Genomic DNA, 23,669 nt, shown 5'->3' with positions numbered 1-23,669 from the left:
GCTACTAGAACTGCTGAGTACTTGTAAATGTAGTGCGATAGGCAGGTGCTTACCAGCAACAACAGCATCTGGCTGAGTGACCTTACTGAGTGTGAGGATTTTAGTTTTCATCTGACATTCATCACAGGGTGCTGGCTGTGCCTGGGGGATCTGAAACGGACATTTTCCTGACCCAGGAGGGGTGGTACAAAAGGTCCCTGCTGGCTGTGCCCACAGCCTCTGCCGGGAGCCTGTCCCTTCACACGGCACAATGGCAAGCTGTATATCCATGCCTGGATATACAGTATATCCATGCCTGAATCACCACCGCTCACTGTCAGAGTGTCAGAACAGCCAGCCAGTTCCTGGGTACAGTGATATGCTGGACTATAAAACCCAGCAGATGAGAATGCCTCTGAAAGATGTTGCTCTCATAGTTAAAGAGTTTATATCTCTTAGGTGCTCCAGCTAAATCACAACTCACGGCCCATTGCAGAGAGCTGCAGTGGCAGTTCAAACAGACAGGCTTGCCCTACCTTTAAAAAACAGCTTGGGTACCCTTGCAACTGAGATCAAAGGCCAAGTTAAACTGATTACTTTCACTCAGCAGTTTTTGCAGTCTGCTTCTGTTATTATGGCTCAGTTGCTAGCAGTAGCCAAACAAGCAAAGTTAATGTGAAGACTACATGACATACAAACATGGCAGAGACTGAATATAACTCTGATTCATGAGCCTCTGCAGAGACATCAGGATAGGCAAGATGCAAAGACCAACTTTAGCTGCAGAAACTGAAATTAATTAAAACTCAGCTAGGTTTAGTCTTAAAGATTCAAACCAACATTCTAAAGTTTGCTCAGAACCACTTTAAGCAGGATAGGTGAATACTCCCACTACCCAGAACGTAATCAGCCTCTATGAAATTAACTGATCTGAATTTGTTTCACAAGACTATCTGGGAAGTATTCAAAAACCTTATCAGCTCATAAGGCTGATACATATTTAACAAACTTAATAGATCCTGAGGCTGAGCAAACTTCAGCCAAACAGCTTTTAAAATGAAACTCAGCAGTTCTCAAAATCAATCTGCTGGGAGAAAAGAGATCAGAGAACCTTAGAAGGACCAAATTTCACATTGTCTTAGCTGGCACTGTAACAGATTTCTCTGGCAACGTATTCAGCACTTCTTGTCATGCCTGTGTAAACTGCTCCATGTTTCTCTTGTCGCAGAGATATTTTTTTAATTCATGACCCAGAGCACACCGTCTGAAATAGATTTTTAATTATTTCAGGAAAGGGTCTTGCATTTTATTCTGGAATTTGCTTTATGCAATGTTCTAGTTTTTCAACTTAATTAAACATCATTTTATGTTAACTGTGAAAGGCCAACTAAGACATTACCATTTAACATCCTGAGACCGTCACCTGATGTGGCCTGTTTAAGCGCCTGTTCCACTTGTTCTCTTCTCTTAGATTCAAATTCCAAAGCTTCCTGCAATTTTCTCTTTGCCTTTTTTTCTTTCTTCAAGCGTTTCTGAATTGTTGCTGGAATGCAAATATATGATAAGAACAGCTGTTATAGCACAATTAATATATAACGGATAAAGTAAACTTGTTTCTTAATTTCTGATGTTCAAGAGACAAGTTCTAGATAAAGAAAAAAAAACTGGACACAAATGTGATATAAACAAGCAAAAACCAACCCCATACCCTGTTCTGAAACAACAGCTAGTCTGAAATAACTTTCAATCTTGTTAAAGATCTTAAATCATATTCTCAGACCGGAACATTGCCATCGATGCAAGTCTCCTGACTAGAACTCGGGTTTCAGAGCCAGCTCAGACCCTGAGAGGCTACTGAAAAGCTGAGTTAAATGGGTACCAACTGAAATGAAGATGAAATGCATAGAGAAAGGGTAGCTAATGATGTATGTGAGTATATCTGCGGGCAAAAGCACTTTCACCTTTCATCACTAGTTCAAGAAAAAAAAGAGGAAACGAGAAAGAAAAGGAACAAAAGCATTGAGCACATGGTGAGAATCTCTTGAGAGAAAATAAGGACAAACTTCCCAGGTAGAAAGGAGGTTGAAAATTAGCTTAAAATACAGGCATGTAAATCAAGAACTTTTTAATATTCTCTCCGTTACCAATATCTCCTTCTAACAAAAACACTCTTAATATCTGTAACTGGCTGACTGGACTAAAAATGGGTAACAATAAAGTATTATAGCGCGTCTCTGCAGCTGTGTTAGTAGAGCTTGATGTTCTTTACAGTCATCTCATCTCCCTTCTAAAGATGGAAAGCAGGGAAGTGCCTTGACAAAGATCATCCACAGGTCACTGGTATAGCCCTGCAAGATTTGGCAGAAAATGGAAGTATTCCTGACTTCTGTTCCCAATCTCAGTTTTAAACCCAACTATAAATAAAATTAGACCTGTAACTAGAAAACTAAACAGCATTAATTGTAGCCAGATGATTCACATCATCACTGGGAACTGCTGACACTGCCTAAGGTTGTATTCCCTCATCTACATAAATTCAGGCAATAAAACATACCTTTTCCTTTTAAAACCCTGAATCTTAATTCCGTGTTTAACCTTATCTTTCACAGGCACCAGGTTGCCATTTCTTTTGTTTGATGTACTACTGAACCATCTAGTGATGGTACTACAAAAGGTAGGTTGAACTACGAGACAAAAAAAAATTTGAGCTTAAACATAAATACCCCATTTCAAAATGACGTTTACTAGTCTATATTCTAGCAAATGCTCTTTACAGGTATTGTTAAAATGAAAGGTGAATTTACATTTGCAGTATTTTGCAATTCATTTTATTTGTCTGTGTCACCTGTGTGAAAATATCTGTGAATTTTAAATCACAATATTGTGAGAAAAATTGCTAAAAAACATGGAGATGTAACTTTCTCTGCTGACTTATTTATCTAACTCTTATCAATTTTTACAGACCTGAATTTGTGATTGCACCAGTCAGGGGAATAAATGGATACCACTGCATGAGCGATCTCTGAGAGATTTAATAAATTATGAATGCCAGAATGCAATCTGGAAACAAAACTTTGGAAAATTGAGTAACCCATGTGGAAAAGTCTATCTGTGACTTTCTATAATAATGTGGATGTTGTGATGACCTGAGAAACAAACAGTTCTGCAGATACTGATTACTGGAGAAATTCTTCAAGCCTTAAGTCAACCAAATCTGTGAAGGACTTAAGATTTTTGTTGAGTTAAATATGACTGTGGAGGTATGTAGTGTTTTGTCTGCCTACACTGAGATTAACTTTTGTTTTACAGAAATACAGCTGTCTCATCTGCTCTTACACTGGAGTGATGCAATGATTCTGAACACCCCCTGCACTTTAACAACTTCTGTAGTATTCACTCACTCCTCACAACTAGACTTAAAGTGTCCTTTGTCAGCTCTTAGCGAGCCTTGGTGCCGCAAGCAGGTTCCTAACCTAATTTCAATTCAAAACACACAGGAAGAGATTAGTAGGCACTTACATCTGTAGCCTTATCTCGCTTTATCTTTCCGATTTCATGGATGTAATCCAGAAGTGGCTTTTGGTGTATGAAGAACTATTTCTCTCCTTTTGATGCAGATTAGAATTTTAAAAAGAAGACTGCCTGCTTTACAATATCACAGTGAAAAATTTAGATTTACCAATTTAATTGCCTATTATTATCAAAAGCTTCTAAAGAGTCATGGTTCTGTCTCAGAAGGCCTCATGTTAGGAAAGCTTTTGGATCTCACTCTTCTGATGGAAAAAGAAAACTATCTAGGTTTATTTGTTTCAGATCTTGAATTACAAGAGTTGCCTACCTAAGTGCAACTATTTGGTTGCCCTGAAGTTGTCTAGAGGACAAACTAGCTGATTTAAATACTCCAATTACAGACATATTATCTTTCTCAAAATAAGACTGATCCTCAATGCTTGAAGGATAATAGCAGGAAACAAAAGAAATCAAAGCTGTCAAATGAAGAAATCGGGCTGGGAATATTACCACACAGACGGTGTGGTAATAATGCATGTGAAAGCCATGAAACTGAATCAGCTTTCCCTACAGAACCAGCCAAAATGCTCTGCGGCCAGTTGCCCTCCAGGAAATAATCCTTCAGTCACTGTTCTGCCTGCTTACAGAAACGTGTGCTTCATTCTGTTTTTATTAAATTTAAATCTTTCATTACCAGTGCTAGTCCACTGCTACATTACACTGAAGTATGAATGTCAGTTAACTCAGAGTCCTCAGTAGTTCCAGCTGGAAATGCCAAAGGGTTACACATTTAATAGGTATCTAAACTCCATTTTTCATTCACTTACCTCTGCTTTGCAGTTCAGCTGTAAGTTGCCTTTCCAAGCTCTCTCTGAGTTCTCTCTCTCTACAAAGCTCCATCTTTAACTCTTTCTTTTCCTGCTGTATCTGCTTTTCCTGGACTCTGGCATTGTCCACAGCCACTTTCAGCAGGCCCTAAAACACATGCAAATGTGAGACCTGAAAATACTGTTTTGTTTCAGCAGTGACAAAATTTATCCATTTATTTATTTTACTCCCTTTAGAAAAAAACCACCAATAACAAAAACTCAGGAGCCTATAGACAAGGAATGCACCTGGGCATTTAAAGTGCCTAAATGTTAAATATGAGCAATTTTGTGGTATAGCTTTTGCACATTCATCCTACTGGTATGGTTTATTACAAATGGAATACCATATCATTGCTGACCTTGGTCAACTGCAGGGAAAAGCAAAGGAGAAATAATGAGACTGGTGAATTTTAATATGACCGTTATTGCCAACTATTAAGTCAAATAGACAATGCATAAAATGTTTCCACAATCGATAAGGCCGGAGAATGAAAACCTGGGCATTACATTAAATTAAAAAAAAAAAAATTAGAATTGCAGATACAAAATAGTTTCTAACTTTCTAAAAGAGTGGCAGAAGAAATACATTTTATCTGTTATAAATAGTCTGGCCCTATAGAGAATAACTTACCTGAATGTTGGTTAATAGTGTTTCAACTGATGAAAGACCATCAGCAAAAAGAAATGGCGCTGGAAATCCAGGAGGCAAGGCCTGTCCAGCCAGTTGGACTTTATCTAAGGTTGGTTTCATTATTGGAATGGCAATCTGGACCTCTTCTGTAAAGACAGGTTTTAAAAGCAAGATCAGAAACTATTGGAAATATGGAGGTCAAAGTGATTTTTAGAAACTGTTTCCCTGGAAGTCAAAATACAAGCATAGTAGTAAAGCTGATACGTTTTGGTCTTTGGGCAGCCATTGTTATTACTAAGGCAAGTTTGCAAAACAATACAGAGCAATAATAAATATACTTATGGCTATAGCATCGCTCTAATAGAGTATAGGCCATTATATCTCAAATTCTACAAAATTATACTACCGAATTATAACAGTATTATGCAGTTCATTAAACCTGAATGACTTTTCTTCATTCTATCATGTTTGCTATTCTGCGATGAGCATTTTTAGTCACTATAACCTTGAAAAAATTCTAATCAAGAAATGTACCACATCTCTTTATCCTTTTTAGCATTATCCTTCCCATACTCAGCAGTAAATAATCCCTACTGAGTCATCTCCTCCAGCACTGGCTCTGCCTGTCAGAGAGGCATCTGTGCAGGCTCCCCTGGCAGGTGCCATGCTGTGGTCAGCCCCACCATGGGCAGCAGCTTGAAGCACCATGCTGAGTTCTGTCTGCTGGGGGCACAGAGCTGGTGGTGGGGGCACAGGAGCGACTGGGGAGGAGAGGGGTAAGCCATGCTCTCGTGATGCACTGCCTACAGCTGGATGGATGCATCCCTGGCACACTGCATTACCGGGACCCTGTAACTTCCCCTGCACTCCCTGTTTCAGTTTGGTCATGTTGCTAAAGATCAAGCTATGCATGGACAGTAGAAATGTGTACTCAGAAAGAAGTGATGGTATTAGCAATTATTTTCCCCAAATCCTTTAAATTTTGTCACAAATCCTTACTAGCATGAATCTGAACTCACTTTTTTAATAGGGCAACTTAATGCTGTTTTAGGACAATAATACATGTATCTCCTTGTCTCGGATCCCCCCTCCTTTGTGTACTACTTCTCCAATATTCATTTTAAGCATCAAGTTTATTGCTGAAAATGATGACATTAAAATCTGCTAGCAGTCTTCAAAGCCAAACTCCGTTCACTTATTTTACACTATGATGTTAAAAAATACTGGTGTAACATTCCAGGGAATTGCAGTCCATATGTAATATTTTCCTTTAATCTCTCTGGCACTTGCAGAAATTATGAAGAACATCTCCTCACAATTGCTTTTTAGTAAAGCTTGAAACTAATCTATTGTCCATAAGTTCATGATGCATGTGTTTTCTAAGGGCAGCTGCACAGCCAGTCCAGATAGTTTCATTTGTCAAGTGTCTCGGTCATATTAATTCCAGGATTTACAATTAGACCACACCACATCAAAAGGCCTCCCTCCCTTCTCTCACCTCTCTTATTTCAAAAACAACTCCAAAAGAATCTGACAACAACAAATTAAGCCCTGGTGTCTCTGCAGCAGTAGAATTATCTGCTTTAACAACCTCCAGGAGCACCCAGTGAGCTGCAAGTGCTTTTTGCCGTGTCTCAAAAACACACCCACTGACAACAAAGCTGGGAGCATTACCAGATTCTAAGTATTCTCTGAAATCTCTGCTGAGGGAGTATTCTGTTTTCACCCTATGAGTTCATTAAATGGAACAACTTCATAATGATTCTGCAGCACTAATAACAACAAAAGCCACTGACCTCTTCACATCTTCACAGCTACCGTTTTAAAGCTGTGCTCATGTAAATTAAATAATCCTTTAAAAAAAAACAACAAAACAACAAACCCCACAAAACAGTCCGGCAACACACTCAGACCGCAGAGGCTGTGCTGACTGAGATACACCATCTGTCACAGATCAGTATTTTTTATCAGTGGTAGTAGTTTTTAATGTGACCTGGTTAGCTGTTGCATGTGATGCTACATGGAAATAATACCTAAGTCATGGAGTCACAACAGACCAAACAGAAGTGGCATTTGGAAAGGAAAGTAACGCATGAAGTATGCATAATGGAAACCCATCGCTGCTTTAAGATCTCCAGAAATCTCTACTATTTGAAGATGAAAGTAATAACATTAAATTGGCTGAAAGGAAAATTACTATTGACTGTGAAGACAGGTTGCATGGTCTATGGTTTGTAATGTTACTGTACAGCAGATTGAAGTTTCAAAATAGTATTACTCTTCTTTAAAGAGATAGACACAGCTAAATTAGGTGCTGCTTGCTGCAGTGAGGATCAAATGCAAAAAGAATCATATTTCATCAGACCTAGTCAACACCAGGAAAATAAATAGAAATATAAGAGGTATGCAGGCAATGATTCATTTTGATAATCTGGCCCAAGAGAGACACATAGAGACAGCACACAGATCTAAGCTTCCACCAAAAGACAAATAGGACACAGAGGGTGGGAATTGGGATGACAGTGTAGCAGAGGTCACATCGATTTTCAGCAGCAGTTTTCACACAGATGAGATAACCCTGGACTCTATTTGGCCCATTGTTCATATCCTACCTGTCCCACAAGCAATAAATTTCCAAGTCCCAGAAAAAGGGCAGTAAAGAAGAAGGATTCTACTTACGACTTCTTATGATTAAGTTTTTGTGCTAACCAAACATGCTTTGCAGACCAAGGTCACATTGCATGTTAAAGTCTGTAATAGCTGAAAACTAGAAGAAGCATATTATGTTTTAGCGTATATGGGTGGAAACTGTCAAACCATTCATCTTTTTTTTTTTCTGATTGAAATCACACTCTGCAAAGATGAATGATAAATGCATTAGAAATCTATTTCAATCTTGTAATAGGTCTTCACATCTGAATGGTGTCTACATCGTGCCCACATTTTGAGTAAGTGCACAGTTAGGCAGAAATATATTAGCTAGGCTTAAGAAATTCTAATTGGGAAAGCAATTAAAAATGGCACGTGTTGGAAGCATTTTTGAGGACTGCATCAAGTACATCTCTTCAGCAGAAAAAGAAGATGTTGATTTTAGCGTTTTGATTTTAAAGAACACTAAAGATACAAATGCTAAAAGCAGCACCCACATACAGTACAACAGAATAAACAAGAAATAAAGCTAGGGCAAATACTGTCTTACCAAGGACACAAACAACCTTCCTATTTATTGAAGCAAAGTGGGAACTACTTTTATTGAGCTTGTTTGTTAAACCTGCCATGCTGTATAATAGCATTCAGGAATCCATTTAGAGTGCACTCTTTTTATTTTAATTTCTTGCTGGCATCCAGGTGAATAGACGAAAGCAAGAATTATATTGCAGAGCAAAGAAATACACAGTAAATACTAACAGTGAATGGAATTATTATCCCAGGAAAGTGCATGGAAAAGTGCTAGAAAGTTTCCTGTTGTTAATGCAATATACCAAAGTATTTCATCTTCCATCTTCTGCGTAAGTTGCAGAAATAAGGATTGGAAAATTAAGCATCATCCTATGGACTAAATGCAGCACTGGGAACATGAGTAACACAAATTGTTCCCTGCGTGACTCTGCACAGCCCTAACCAACAGGCAATTTTATTTACCAGCTGGTTTATGTTCTTTCAAAAGACATGCTTTTAAATCCATCATTCATATACCTGATACACTTGACATGTCACATCCCTCTCAAAACAAGCTAGAAATATTAAAGCTGAAATTTACATATTACTAAACACTAGTTAGATCATCCTGTTATTTTTTCACATGCATTTCAAAACATGTTTGTCTGGAGGCTTTACACGTAAGCCTCACCAAAATTAGTTTACAGAACGTAAGATATAATGTATAAAATAAATATATGATAAGGAAAAAAGCATAACGAAATTCGTAAGAAATTTATAGTTATTAATCTGTTCGTTACTCATCACGACATTTGATCTCAGAAAACCTTCAGCCAGCATTAATAATATGGTTTTGGACATAGATGGTACTGGGATCATTCTAGATCTCTGCCTGTGGCACACAATTTAGAAAGATAAGGACTAAAAGGGTTCATCATAATTACAATTCTTGAAGCTTCATATTTGAGTGATGGGGATTATATTAAATGATCCACGGTTAGAAAAGAACAGCCTACGTGCTCCAGTGGACTGTTTTAACCTTTAATAAAATAAAAAGGTATCCTCAACACCAGCTGAGTTGTATGTGCATCTTTCATAGTAAGACCTTACATTTCTATTTGAAATGGCATTATTTGCCCAAAGTTCTTACAGAATTATCCAATTGATAACCCTTAAATTCCAGTTGTATATCTACTTCACAAAGACAGTGATAGAAGAATTAGGGCTCAGATAACGATTTTTGATGGCAAGAAGCAGTTCTCCAAAAAAAAAAAGAGACTTTTTTATTTTAAACTCTGGCTGCTTTTACACTGCTTACCAAGAAACTAGAATAATTGTTTTCTTTTGCAGAAAGGCAAGTATTTAAAACTATTTAAAGCCTGATAATCTGTGAGTCTGTGAGACAGGACTGACAGTCTTCAATGCCTTAATCCCTCTGAATTCCTCCATAGAGCTCTGTGTGCCTTTCTCTCCCTCACTGCCTGCTCCTCTCCTGGGGGCTGAGCCCTCCTCTTCATTGCTGAGAAGAGAGACCTCCTTCTAACTTGGCACCTATCAGACTTCGACATTTACTGCTTTAACCTTGTGATTCAGGTGCCAAATTTGAAGTCGTTGCTGTTTTTCTTAATTACAGCCCTTGTATGAACAGGGTCAATGAATGCAACTGGGAGATTCTGACTGCTGCATTGCGCTAGCTTTAAATCAGACTACTTCATTTTCCAGTGTTTGATACAACTAAATAGCATACAAGCAATTGTCACTACAGAGCTTTGCTGTAAAGAAACTTCCCTTTAAAAATACTGTCTAATCACTATACATGCATTTCCAGACTGCCTTAAAAGCTTTCAGAAACTCACAAAACAGTAACGGCAAATGCCCTCTGCTTCACAGTACCTGCTTCCCAGCTGGTTCTCACCCATGCAATCTGAAATCAATTGATTCTGTCCTGAAGCGTTTAGTAAAGCCTGCCCATCGTTTTCAACATTGCAAAAATGTAGACCATGTCTGTAAACATTTAGAGCAATGTGTTGGCTTGGGAAAAACAGAATAGTAAACCATAGTGAAAAACCAGAAAGCCAACTGTGTGAGCAGTGCATACACTTCTATTGCCACAGAGCTCCTCGCAGGAATTACGAGGGTGTGCTTTCCTGAAGGAGGTCATAAAGAAGACATTTGGGCTTTGAATAGGAGAAGGAAGCAAAAAGCAAAGCAATGAAAATTTCAGTAGAAAAGGCTGAAATTAGAGTTTACAAATTGTCTTTATCTGTGCACTCTTTAACAAGGGATGAATAATTATACAGCTTTGACATTTTCATCAATGTACTCTCATTATTAAGACAGAAAATTACACCTATTTATAACTTCAACATATTTACAATGCCCTCTGATGCTCACGTGGCAGTGACAGTAAAAGCACCTGAAAATACTTCATTAATTCAAATCTTAACAAAAAAAACCCCATGAGTTAGATGAGATTTTTGTCTTGTAAAACATTAAATCTGAGATGAAGATTGCAGTGATTCACTGCACAGACACTGGAACATTTCACTGCGAAGAGCTTTAGTCTAAATTTAATATATACAGACTAGGAAAAATACAACTGATGCCACTTGAAGAAATTCTGTTCATCATGAAAAAGCATAAGTACAATTAATGCTACCAATAAAAATACTAAGAGCCTTCCAAAGTGCTACATTTTATACGTACAATAATTATTTAGAATTAGTTGCTTGTGTATGTTAGTATTATACCTGCTTTATCCTCTAAGCTGCTCCTCAGGCGGGTTTTGGTCATCTAAATTCCAGCATTTGAAGTTGCTCTAGGCTTTAACTTCTAAATCTAGGTAGGAGCTAATTACTATCAATCTGCATTTTCCATATGGCAACTTAAAGCAACTAGTTACTTTCAGCTAGTAACAACAACTTGTCATTCCTTGCAAGGACAAGGAGCAGTTTTTCTCTTGACAGCAGAGAAAAGTGGAAATGTGAATTATTCAATAAAAGGCCAGTAATAAAATTACAACATGGAAGAAAGGAAGAAAATGAAACAACAAACAAAATCCTGCTCGCGGCTATTACCAAGAGACCATATTTTTTTCTCAGCTAACTCTCCTATTAACATTCACAAAGGCTTTTTCATGGTGAGTTTTAAGTCTCATTGCAGTCTGACTACTCTTCTACCGGGATTTTAAACTGTCAGATGAGGATGGGTAGGAAGAACTTGCCAAGTGGAAAAAAAAATTCCTCCATTTTCTTGGCGGATTCAGCTTTTCCCTATTAATGTTGAGATTATTTCTTCAACTATTTTGTTGCAAATATTTATGACTCCATATGGAACAACAGATGTTGAAGGAAAGGGACAGCAGAAAAGACTTCATTTTCAGCAATTACCCTGCTACTTGTTGTCATACTGTAGGTGTTCTTAGTGCATCTATTTTACACACCACCCTGTCCTTTCACACACTGCAAAAATGTCAGTTTGGATAATTAATGTAATAAATTTCCACAATATTTCCATCTAAAATCATTTCCATAATATTCACTTATGCAAATAAAATAAATAAGGCAACAGGAAGGAGGAAATCAAGAAGGAGGAGGGAAGACAGGGATTACTCCCAGTCCTTCTGGACGATCCGAGCAGGAATCAGTTTCTCACAAAGTGCCTCAGGTCCTCAGTACAGAATCTTCCCTTTTTTCATTTGAGATAGATTCCAGTGACAGCCAACAAGAAATCATGCAAGAAAAACAAGGCTATCCAACAAAATGTGCAAGAAACAATGAAATTATTGCATAATGATGGTGCAGAAGTGGGGTCTGAGTGTGGTGGAGGTAGTTCCTAACAGGTGGATGGCATTTGGGCTGAAGAAACACCTGTGAGCTGACCTGCCAGCCCAGCATCACAGGCAGCCAGAGCAGCTGTGCCACAGCCTTGGGCAGCGTGAGTGACTCCTGGCTGAGCACGGCCACAGGCAGTGGCACTTTGCCCTTGGGTCAGCCCATGTGGAGCAGCCTTGGTGTGCGGCCGGCTTCTGTGAAGGCTGCATGCAGAGCTGCTGAGCCAGCCCAGTGCCCACAGAAGGGCAGCCTGTGCCTCCGCAGCCAGGCACTCTTTCATGACCCACGCGTATTAAAAATATACAGTGTGCTTTTAAATAATTTTCGTCATTTACTCCCTCTGCTGCAGTATTTGGTAATATAATAAATAACCTGAAAGAGATCTCATTAGCAAGATCGCGTCTTCTCATACTCACAAAATCCGCACAACCACATAAATGCTTCCAGAGAGCTGTGATCACTGAGACCAAATCCATTCCAGGATGGCAGATGTGCTTGTGTTTCCATTTTGTACCTGAAAAGCCCCACCTGCCTACTTCATCTGCACATGTGCCACCAGGAAAGGCTTTTCACTTTGCCTGGTCTGGGAGCTACTCAGATGCCAGCTGTGCAGGTGTGCGGTGAGGCAAGGGATACAACTGAAATGGTTCTGCTCCATTCCAGAGGTCCGTGATCCTGAGCTTGTGCAAAGCCAGCCTGGAACAGTGACGCACTCTGCCTTCTGGCCTCAAAGCACTAAACTGAGTTCTATTTGGCCACCAGCAAATGTAATGGCCCACAGAACACAGCCATGTGGAGCAGTGCTACTGGACATAAAACCCCCTGATGACCAAGCAGAGCTGAGTGGTGGCCAGGGAGCATCTATGGGGCTCTGGATGCTGTCAGAACATGGCCAGAAGAGCTCTAAACCTCATAGATATGAGTACAAATACTACTGTGATGTCTGCTGTAGAACTGCAGACAAGTAATACTGAATAGAGATTATAAAGTTGTGTTATATATGTTAACACAGCAATTATGACACAAAAGATACATCATCTCTTTTAATTTGTTTAAAAATAGTACCGAAATAATATCAATATTGTAACCGTTAAGTTCAATTTCTTTTCGTACATGTATAGCTAGCAGTTAAATCCCTCAAATATTAGGGGCAGGCAGAGTATTCCATTTCCTATTCCTGGATAATTATTCCTGCTTTATTAAGGTTTATTTTACAACTGTATAAAATAGGTTATAAAGGACAATTCTGCTATTATGTCCTCCCCTGCTTAGGCTTAATAAATATTATATTCTAAACCATCCATTAAAGCCAAGCAGTGGAGAAAATAAGAGTGGTAGTAATCTCTTCTACAGATGTAAAATACCTTTAATAAAATAAGGGTGTATAACAGTCAGGAACAAATTACTGAGGTCTGCTTTAATAAAATAGTACCCTTAAAGAAGTATTACTCTTAAGGCACTGACATTCCCACTGGTGATGCAGTGTATCCTTTCAAAGCAGTATAGCTTGTTAAAATGGCAAGATATCTTTTTGCAATAGAGTGTTTGTGTCCAAGCCGATACAAGGTTTGTATAGAATGCATCCAGGGAGCCATAAAACTGGTGGGAAACATATTTCTCCGTGGTATTTTAGTACTTCGAAAAATTCAATCACTGGGAAAAAATGTTTTGCTGTAAACATCTGAAGAGCCTTATAAAAGCAATGGCTTCCCACAGCACCTGCTTAAATAATTTTAAGAGGGAGTATGTCTTTGCTCATCCTCTAGAACTTGTAGAAAGCTTCTCCCATTAATTTCCCTGGTGCTGTAAGGCCAGGGCACTTTTAATCAGAAATAATTATGAGTACGGTTAGGGGATGTTCACCAGAATTATTTTTGCACTGTAGAGGTAAGAGAACTTTCAACACCGACTGCTTGGAGAAACATGATTCCTGTAATAGGAAAACAGATGGAAAGATGATCACCTTGAGGTTTCCTTTTGAACGAATTAGGAGTTCTTCAGATGTCAACGAAGGACTTATCTCTGAAGAACTATCCTGGCATTTGCACTCAGTTTGGTTATACAATGATTTTATGAATCCTAATTATGAAGAAACACAAATCCATCCTTCCCAAATTTACTTTTTAACTGGTTTAATCATCTGGGTGAGTAGCAGTTCTGTGCAGTGGCTGTTACGGTGCCTCCCTGCCATGTCCTTTTTCAGCCTTCCAACACAACTCCCATCTCACACAGCTCCTGGGCATGCTGCCCACCAGCCCGGCTCCTGCTGCACCAACCTGCAGAGCACCTCCCAGCGCAGGGCTCAGCGGCACTCCTGAGCGCTGCTATCTGGATGATGCTGTAGCTCTTGCAGGTATTAAGGATTACAGAGCTGAACCCTACTGCAACTGAGCCTCTCTTGGGCTAGGAAGTGGTCAGGATTTGGCTTATTTGAGTCCTCCTCCCCTCCTCAACAGAGAGGGCAAGTAATAGGCCCTCTGATAGAAATGTTGTCCTGGCGTATCGATATTACATCTTACTGACAGAATGATTAGGCTCCCATATATCAGCGTTACAGCAGCTCAGTGTGGGGAGCTGCTGGTCCATGGCAACGCAGCACAGCTCCTTGCCACCAAATAATTACATGATGCTCTGGGGAAAGACAAGTTTTCCTAACACATAGCCAATCTATCAAGAGGGAAAACTCTTCCTGACCCAAACAGCTGCGATCACAGTATGAATGTGAGCTAACCATCATAACGTCCTCGTCCACTACTTTGCAACCAGTATTTGTTAAGTGTACTGCTGGCATTTACCCTGCTGGCTCTTCTAAAAAATCAAATACTGAGGAAAGGAAAAAAGTGGAAAACTTTCTGCAGAAAGGAGCAACTGCCTGACATTCATCTGCTTTACTCTTCCTTCAGATCAGCTTGAGTGCTGTGCCTGGCTCCTCGGGAGGTGCAGCGAGCAACTCCGGTACATATCTGAGACCAAATATCTCTTGCAAAAAGTATTCAATAAAGTATTTAAGTTGCAAGTTGCTGTTGTCTCCTATGCTTTCCCCTAGCAGACTACTCATACAGCTCAGAACCTGGCCAGTGCTCTTATCTCTGCCTGACTTCAGCCACTTCTGCCACGCAGCTGAACCCGCAAAGGGCAGGACCTCATGCTCTGCTGTGGAGTGTGGCATACAGCAAAGTATGGCAATAATACCCCACAGCTTAGGCTGATTTCTTTAATAAAATCCTCATGTGCACTGATGCCAAAACACAAAAGCTTGACCACCAAATAAATGAAGATCTATTCATTTTTCTTACACCCATGTACATGTACAATCCTGTTCTGGATTGATTCAGGATTACAAACAAATCTCTCCAGGAAAACTTTCCAAAACTTCACCACTGTTTTAGCTCCCAGTCACTATAAATCCTAGGCAACGTTAAGATAAAAAATGCCACTAGAATCATCATAACTAAATAAAAACTTTGCAGGAGATTTTTGAATACATCTCTTGGATTTGCATGCTTCTCAACTAAAAACAAAACACAATCTAAAACAAAAAACATACTGGAACAATCTATGCAAAAACCCAATACTCCACACCTCCCACTCACTCACAAACAGGCTTCAGAGCAGCCATGCACTTGGCTGGACTGCTGACAAATCCAACCTTGTGGACTCACCCCCATCTGCAGCTTCTGGGCTGGGCAGTTGGGGCCTGGGGGCAGTGAGGTGCTGCAGAGCACTTTGCTGCTGGCCCCGAGGAGGAACAAGAGGAGAGAAAACAAGACTGCTGGAGGCAACCTCCAACTGCAAATTAATGCATTGAAAAAGCAACTGTGACCAAAACAAGAAATAGTTTGCCCATATGCAGTTAAAAAAAATAACTACGGAGCATCAAGTGGAAGCTTGCATATTTTCTTCTGAATGACAGAAGTAAAGGCTCCGTGCTCCATTAATGCATCTGCCCTTCCAGGGGGATTTCAACCAGGTCTGCTGGGAGCAGGAACTTACTCATTTTTTAAGTTGTAGCCAAAACTCTAAAAGCATGAACTCCATTGAGTGTGATTAGGTTTTGAGTATTGCTATTGTGACTTCAGGGTTTGAGTTTGAGGCATCTTCCTACTCCAGCAGGCTTGCTCTCTTTGCAGGGCAAGCTGTATTTCACTTTGGTTCACTCTAACTTCTTGCTTTGAAACTGTATTACATGAGAAACCCATTCATGACGGTGCACAAAATGAAGCTTAATGAATCCCAAACATGTACTTCATGACCTACAATCAATGTACATTGCCTGCTACAGTATCTCCCTGTAAAATTGAGGCATTTGCTCAGAAATTTCTCAACAGGGTCCTTTTTTTTTTGTAGCACTTTTGCTCTTGTCTCCCTCCAGTGTTGCTCAGATGGCAATCCTTCATTCCTTGTGCAAACCCAGTTGGAAAATGCTGGATGGGCTACAACTGTGTACAGCTATAGAAGGTCTGATATATGTTAAGCAGTGCTTTCTCTGTGCTGAATAAACAGTGAAACAATGTTTTAATTGATTATTAAAAAGGCGAGGTTCTAAGCTGAAAGTAGTATTTAAATTAGTTTTAAATTGTACAGTTTCTGAAAATTCCAAAAGGTACTGATGCTGTACAATTGCACTGTGTCAGCTGAACATCACAGCTTTAATAAAGGTTACTGCAACCCATGGTGATAGAATCTATTTCTGAATGACTTTTGCAAACACAGAACTACATAGCTGATGAAAAACAATTAAGGAATCAAAATATTAATGAAGCATGAACTCTCCCTGGAAAGGTATTTTCACATTCAATGAAATGAAATAAAATACCTGTTCTTCAAGAGCCAAACTCTGCCCAGGTACTCTGGGATGTCTGAGGTTGAGTCATTCTCAAACAATAAAATAGGTTCTTCCTTTCAAATTACATCTATTCTCTAATAGTAAATACTTAAAATCAATCCACACTGCTTCTGACAAAAGGACTTTAAGTTGGATATGCAGTCTAGAACCACAAAAACAACCTCTGTATGATTTGTTTAAACCTACAACTATTAGACTCTGCCACTATATATTTTTTCTATCTTAAAATCAGAAAAAGCAATTAAAAAAAATCAGTAATTGCGGAGTTGTGGATCCCAAAGAGGTGTCCTGACTCCAGAGGATACCAGCTGGGGAACTGATACTTTTTTGAGGGTTTTTTTCAGAATATGTGCAATGGTTAGTCTGAAACCAGGTCCATAGACAGAATTCTTCTCACTAGCAGTAAGTGCACTCCTCTTGCTGTATTTCTCTGTGGGACCTGAGTGGCAGTCAGGGAATCCATGTAAAAAATGTGTTAGGAGGTAAAGGCAAAAAAAAACCCAACCAACATTCTTCCGTCAAACCAAAAATGCCAACCTTGTTCTAAAATTTAGGTAATAAAGCCCAGTAACTACTGTTAATTATCAGCATATACACGGATTATCAATCAAATGAGATATAAGCGTGGAGCAGATAAAAATGGCAAACTGCTATAATTACAAATGACATTTTGTGCATGACTGTGACTCAAGAATTGTTACAGAATGCTTTGGGAAAAAAAAAAAAAAATTCCATCCAGAGTCCAGAATAATATGGTCCATTGCAACAATGAACTGTGGGGCAGAAATGTCATTCGCTACATCTCGCATTGTTTCTGTCTATGCACTGAATCTATATTTAGTTTTATTTTTAAAAAAGGATGAATTCACTTTAGAGAATTGACAGCTTATATGAATATTTTAGTTTTGCTTTCAAGAACCAGAAAAAAAAAAGCATGGAATAAAACTCAAGCTCCAAGTTCCTCAGAATGCCTACTGAGAATAAATTCTATGTTTATTTGTATTTCATTTTGCTTGAACAACTGCTTTTCCCTTGGGTATTTATTAAAAGCATAAGAAGAATGAGCCAAATGCGCTTCTCAATAACATCCATTCAGCATTGTTGAAGCTTGTAAAATTGCACTAGCCTAGCCAAGGGGAAAATTTTACTCACTATTTAGTAAATATATATAATTTTTTCTGGTTGAGAAGATGCACTGCTGCATCTTTAAATTCTGTCTGCCTCTGCTCATCAAAGAAGAAAAAGCAGCCATTTTGTTATACATTCATAACCTCAGATAGGAAGAGACATGATGTATATTCCCTCATTTGGTTATTCATTACTTAGGGTCCAGTCCTGTACACACACTTCCCATCAGGCTCACTGAAGACACATGCAAAGTGTCCTTTGATTCCATTACACAAAGAACTAGTTGTAAGTTTTTTCATGCTGTATTTTCTCACCGATTGCCATAAATAATCCTCTTTGACCTACATTCCAAAATATGCAGATGCAGAAGCTAGATTGGCTTAAGTGGGATTTACCATTGGGAATGCCTACTCTCAACACAAGGCTGGAGAAGCATTTTTATACTGCAAGGATGCATGACAAGAGATGTCCAGTTTTGTATCAACTAAACCAGTAAAATCTACCAAAACCACAATGAAACAGCAGCTACTAGAGACTGTCAATGCATAAATCTCAGATGGTTCACAACCAGTAGCCAGTGTGCCCACACCAAGTTTCCATTAGGGCCAGGCTGAGCCACCTCAGCTCGTTCTTCACCTGCCAGTATGTCTTAAAATAGTCCTGATATCATGCAAAATGAAAAATCAAATTCCCAATGTATAAAATGACTTTTTCCATTGCAGCTGATCATCACTTTTGCAGCACAGTTTCCAGTACAGTTTCATTATATCTTTTACAACAGAACTTACAGGAAAAGCTGTTCAACACTAACACTGCAGCATGCAACTACCACTCCTAAATGGTGGCCAAGAGCTGGGGCTGTTGTTTCTTGCCCACTGGTCCCCAAGAAATTACAGTTTATAGCTTGTTAGTGGAAAAATGATGTCTTTGAGATCTAAGCCAATGTTTTCAGAAATGTCATGGACTGTCTTTATTCCTGACATAACAAACCCCCAAAATATAATAGCAAGTAATGTGGCTATTGCCCTTGGCAGCACCATTAAACTGGGCAGTGAACTACTTCAAATGACTGCCAGTGTTAAACATTAGTTCTGCCTTAAGTGGGTTGATTTTAACAGTCAAACATGCACGGCAGTCCATCTGAACATTAAAAGCACCTTTCAAACTTAATTTTACAGAAATGTTAATGACCAGAACAAACTACTGAAGGCAAAAAAGAAAAGTAATTATTTCACAAGATGAAAGGAAACAGTAAATTAACACTCCTGTTTTAAAAGGAGGCTCTATAATCTATCTGCTTTAAGGAAATACCATTAACTGAAGGCACTATGGATATTTCAATTAATGTATTTATGGTTTGGGGTTTCTCTTCTCTTCTAGCCTTTAAAAACAAGGTTTGAGGCAAAAGGAAAGCTGTAAATCTTTAACTGAAATACAAGTTCCAGAAATGCTTTATCAAAGTCACAGCAACTGAATTGGTTCCTGATACCTATGTTATGTGTCATGTGCACATATGTACATTTATTGAGAGAAAGGAGGTAAATATAAAAAAAGGAACAAAGCCTTCAAAAGCTACGACCTGTACATCCATACAGACCTCTAAAAGGACTAAGGAAAGTAGGAAAAATGGAAGTGACTCACAAGCATTTGTAATACACTACCGATGTCTATTAAAATTAAAACCATTAAAACCATTAAAAATAATGGTTAAAAATAAATAAATCAGGGACAGCTAATCTAATCCTACTACTATATTAAAAAATACTTACGAAGGAATTGGACAAAGTTTAAAAATGTTAAGCTGCTCATTACAAAACTGAAAACATACCAGGTTTGTTACACGAGCTTTTATTCAGTGTAATTTTGGAAACTGTTTAAAAACAGCCATTGTCTTGCAAGGAAGATTTTCTTACCTAATGAGCTGCAATACTTATGCAGACTGAAGATATTTCAAAAAAAATTATTCATACGCATTTTTAAAAAGTTGACACCATAATATAGGTGATAGTTATTTTTCCAGGACATGCATTCTTTACACAGTTAAAAATGTACTTACATAAATGTGGGTTTTGAAAATAATTTATTTAGCATAATCTATATAGGAACATATGTTTTTTCACTCCAAAATCAGTCACTTGCAGACTTCAAATGACGAAACAGTAATTATTCTTGTGACTCATGCATGTCCACTTTGAAAATTTGGCCAAATGTAAGGTCTATTCAGCAAAACTGCACTGATGATGAAAGTGGCTTTTATCTTGTCTTTAATTAATAGTCTTTTCTAAAGGATACTTTAGTAGATGAAGATATGATCCGTGTTACATTCATACCACATTACCTGCAAAAGTTCATGCAAATTTCTACCCATGCTACATTATATTCACACATGTAAGATATTCATGACCTGAACACACCACAGGTAAAGAAAAACTGCAATCAGAATCAGAAGGTTGGGAAACATGGACAAAACATTTGACAGTAAAGCCAAGTTAAATAGCTCCCCAACCTCTGCAGCACAGCTCAACAGCCTCTTCTGTGAAAATCTTTTCAACATCTAATTTTAAACTGCATCATAAAAACACAGAATGGCTTAAGTTGGAGGGGACACGGGCAGGGTTGCCAACCACTAGATCAGGCTGCCCAGGATCCCATCCATCCTGGTCCTGAATGCCTCCAGAGATGAGCATCCACAATCTGCCTGGGCAGCAGTGCCAGCACCTCACTTTTAAGTAAAAAATTTCTTCCTAACATTAACCCAAATCTTCCCTCTTTTAGTTTAAAGCCATTCCCTTCTTGTCCTATTATATAAATAGAGTCTCTTAACACCTATGGTTGATACAGGATTATTATTCTGGGGAGATATTTGATTGCCTTTGGTATTTTGATTTGGAAACAGGCACTACTCGACATAAACAGGCAGTTTATGTTGCTCCACGTAGAAATAGGAAGTGAGGCTTTTCTAGTGGTAACTGATCAACAAAATATATTATGTTATCCAATCAAAAGAAGAACTTGAGTAAAGTGTGGAGAAACGCACTTTAGAGTGCAGCATATCGATAAGTGACAGAGCACAGCCTGGTCTGGAGGTTCTGAAGGCTGGATGCGGTGGCTGTAAGCAACCTTAAAGGTGTGACCAGCGATTTCCCAAAGCAGAAAAGCAAGTCTGATGGCAAGTGACTGCATCGAGGCCCCAGTCACCTGGCAGATGAGCAGATTCACAGAATGACTTAAATTGGAAGGGATGTCTGGAGGTCCTCCTGTCCAAATCCAAGCAGAAGCCAGCTAGAACCAAGTTGCCCAGCTCTCTGAAAAATCTGTCTGTGAAGGTTCAATGGCCTTCAAGCTCAGAACGTCAGACTTTCAAAAGAAATAAGGTATGGCTAGCAGTTAAGTGGCATGAAAGCAGAAGTCACCTGGTAACTCTAGTCAAGAAGTCAAGGTAACTCTACCTTTAACGGCCTCCATCCATTTGGGGGCGTTAAGTGGGCAATTCAAATATGAGCAATACTGAAGACAACTTCTTCAGCTACATGGTAAAAACCCTTTAACCTTTGTATTGTATGTACTCAGAAGCTGCCAGATACAGTGGCCAGCCCAAGCTGCTGCCTTCCATCTCATCAGCCATTGAAGACCTGCTTTATTTGCTACTGAGTGTGACAATACCACCACACTCCAGCTTTCAGACTCGAACTCAGTTCTTCAAATGTGTTATAGTAGTACTGTTGCTCAAAAACATCTGCATCAAACATTAGGGTATGTATTTGGGAAACAGCAGTCTAAAATCCTAAGTTTAAGCTGCATGCAACAAGCTATATACTTATTTTAAAATAAATGTGAAATTCATTCTTCCACAAAAGAAGCAGTGTCATGAGAAAACTCAGGCTTTAAGTTTTGTAAACGCTGCATTTTCAATATTAGAGTGTCAGTCTTCATTCACTCTCTGACAAGGCTGTCAATCAAACAGCAATCTAGTTTTGTAAGACTTTAACCAAAGATCAAAGCAATGATACTGCTGAGTTCACATTACCTTCCTAGAGATAACTACTTGAACACTTTCATAGCGCTGCATCGATATTAACTTTGCACCATTCCTTCCAAGCAAATTAAACAGCTCGAAGTTTGACAGCCCTTCTGGCTTCTGCTCCCAGCCCTGATCTAAACAGAATTCCAGTCCCCATCCCCTCCACCCCTTTGGAGCTGCCACCTGGATATTGAAGTGGAGGATTGCAGGGGCTGTATGCAGTTAAACTTCCATCAATTAAAAAGAAAATGAAACGTGCTTTCTGTCTCCACTGGGGAACACACCGAATGTCTTTTACTCAATAACAATAGTTGGGCAATAAAAAGATGAGTGAGCAAAATGTGGTATATCATCGTTTTGCTTTTGACTTTCGCCAATGGCAAATGAAAGGCATCCAAAATCAATTTCAAGAAGCTAATAAATTCAGTATGTGAAAGCAGTGAAAATATAACTTTTGCAGCCTCATCATCAGGCTGATTTGTAAGCAAAGCTGGGTCCAGTTCCTGCACACTAAGTCACCCACATTTTCCATATTTTCAGTTTCATGCAGGTAATATACCATTTCTATAGGGTTTATATTTTGAGGCTAAACATATATATATATCTACCTATATCTTCTTTCTACAAACATATATCCTGGTAATATCGTAATAAAAATCTGAATGTACTATGCCCAGGAAATCGTGTCGATCACTATCAGTTACTTCCTCCACTAACAGTGGAAGAAAGGTGAAGGCTAATGCTGCACCAAGGGCATGCTCGAAGCAGAACAACTGCTTTCCACAGCTCCACGTTGCCTTCAGAACACAACTCTTTATGGCAGCTTGGGGAGGGGGCTGCTGCGGTTTTTATTTGCTTGTTAACTGACTGAGAAGCTTGCCAGACCATATCCATCTAGAGGCAAGTTTCCAAAGGGAAATGAATTGATGGTAATTGCAATATAATTTAAAGTACTCCTTCAGCAATGCTGAATACCTAAGACGTACAGCTTCTCTCACTGGGCAATAATACAGGGGCTTCCTCTTACTCCAAGCAATTACTTCAAATTTCAGTGAGAAGAAAATTTGATCCACAGTTTCTACCACAACATAAGAGACCTTGAGGCAGGTCAAGTTCATCCCAGAGGACTCGGTGCCCACTGCTCTCAGAGCTAACTAGGTCTTACCAGGGGGCTTTGTACCAGATGTGACTTTCCACTGCAATTACCAATAAACTACCTGAGAAAGGGAGGCAGCACGGCCGTACGCTGCTTGGTTTGTAAGGCTAGGACTAACTCCTGCGAGAGCACTGATGAGAGCATCACCTTTGGTTACAGTGTCAACAAACAGCAAGTCAAGGAATGCAAACAAACAGCTGTACTGCGGCCTGGGATCTACAGTTTACACTGGAAAAAACACCAACATTTCTGAGAGCAGCAGTTCCTATCTCTGACACAGCCATGCTACACGATACCTTTGAATATTTTGCTCTGACCCAACGGCAGGCAGCAGTATCACAGAAGGTCCACTACACTTACCTAACTTATTTGGAAGTCATTAGCAATGTTACTTTTTTTTTTTTTTCATGGGATGTGTTACTTAATTGAAAAAAAAAAAAAAAACCAAAAACCCAACAAGAAAAGAGAGATGTGTCTGACCTTGGAGATTTCTCTGTTGAGACACAGATTTATTTTCTTTGTGTGACAAAGCACAGA

The 23,669-nt window shown here is 39.0% G+C and overlaps 1 protein-coding gene across 5 annotated transcripts in view; it reads right to left on the bottom strand.

Moving 5' to 3' along the window:
* Window positions 1-23,669, bottom strand: part of DACH2 (dachshund family transcription factor 2) — a 264,433-nt gene that overhangs the window by 11,820 nt on the left and 228,944 nt on the right. For 4 of the 5 annotated variants that reach the window (XM_052672830.1, XM_052672832.1, XM_052672834.1 and 1 more), the window contains 3 exons: window positions 4,990-5,135; window positions 4,317-4,464; window positions 1,379-1,522 (listed from right to left, as the gene is read on the bottom strand). In XM_052672830.1, the coding sequence (XP_052528790.1) occupies window positions 1,379-1,522; window positions 4,317-4,464; window positions 4,990-5,135 (438 nt within the window). The remainder of the gene's footprint in view (window positions 1-1,378; window positions 1,523-4,316; window positions 4,465-4,989; window positions 5,136-23,669) is intronic. The other variant, XM_052672831.1, reaches the window with a different exon arrangement.

Source organism: Tympanuchus pallidicinctus, unplaced genomic scaffold (assembly GCF_026119805.1).
Source record: "Tympanuchus pallidicinctus isolate F22 unplaced genomic scaffold, pur_lepc_1.0 scaffold13, whole genome shotgun sequence".
NCBI lineage: Eukaryota > Metazoa > Chordata > Aves > Galliformes > Phasianidae > Tympanuchus > Tympanuchus pallidicinctus.
The sequence above is the reverse complement of the archived record's forward strand: the minus strand, read 5'-3'. Positions and strand labels throughout refer to the sequence as shown.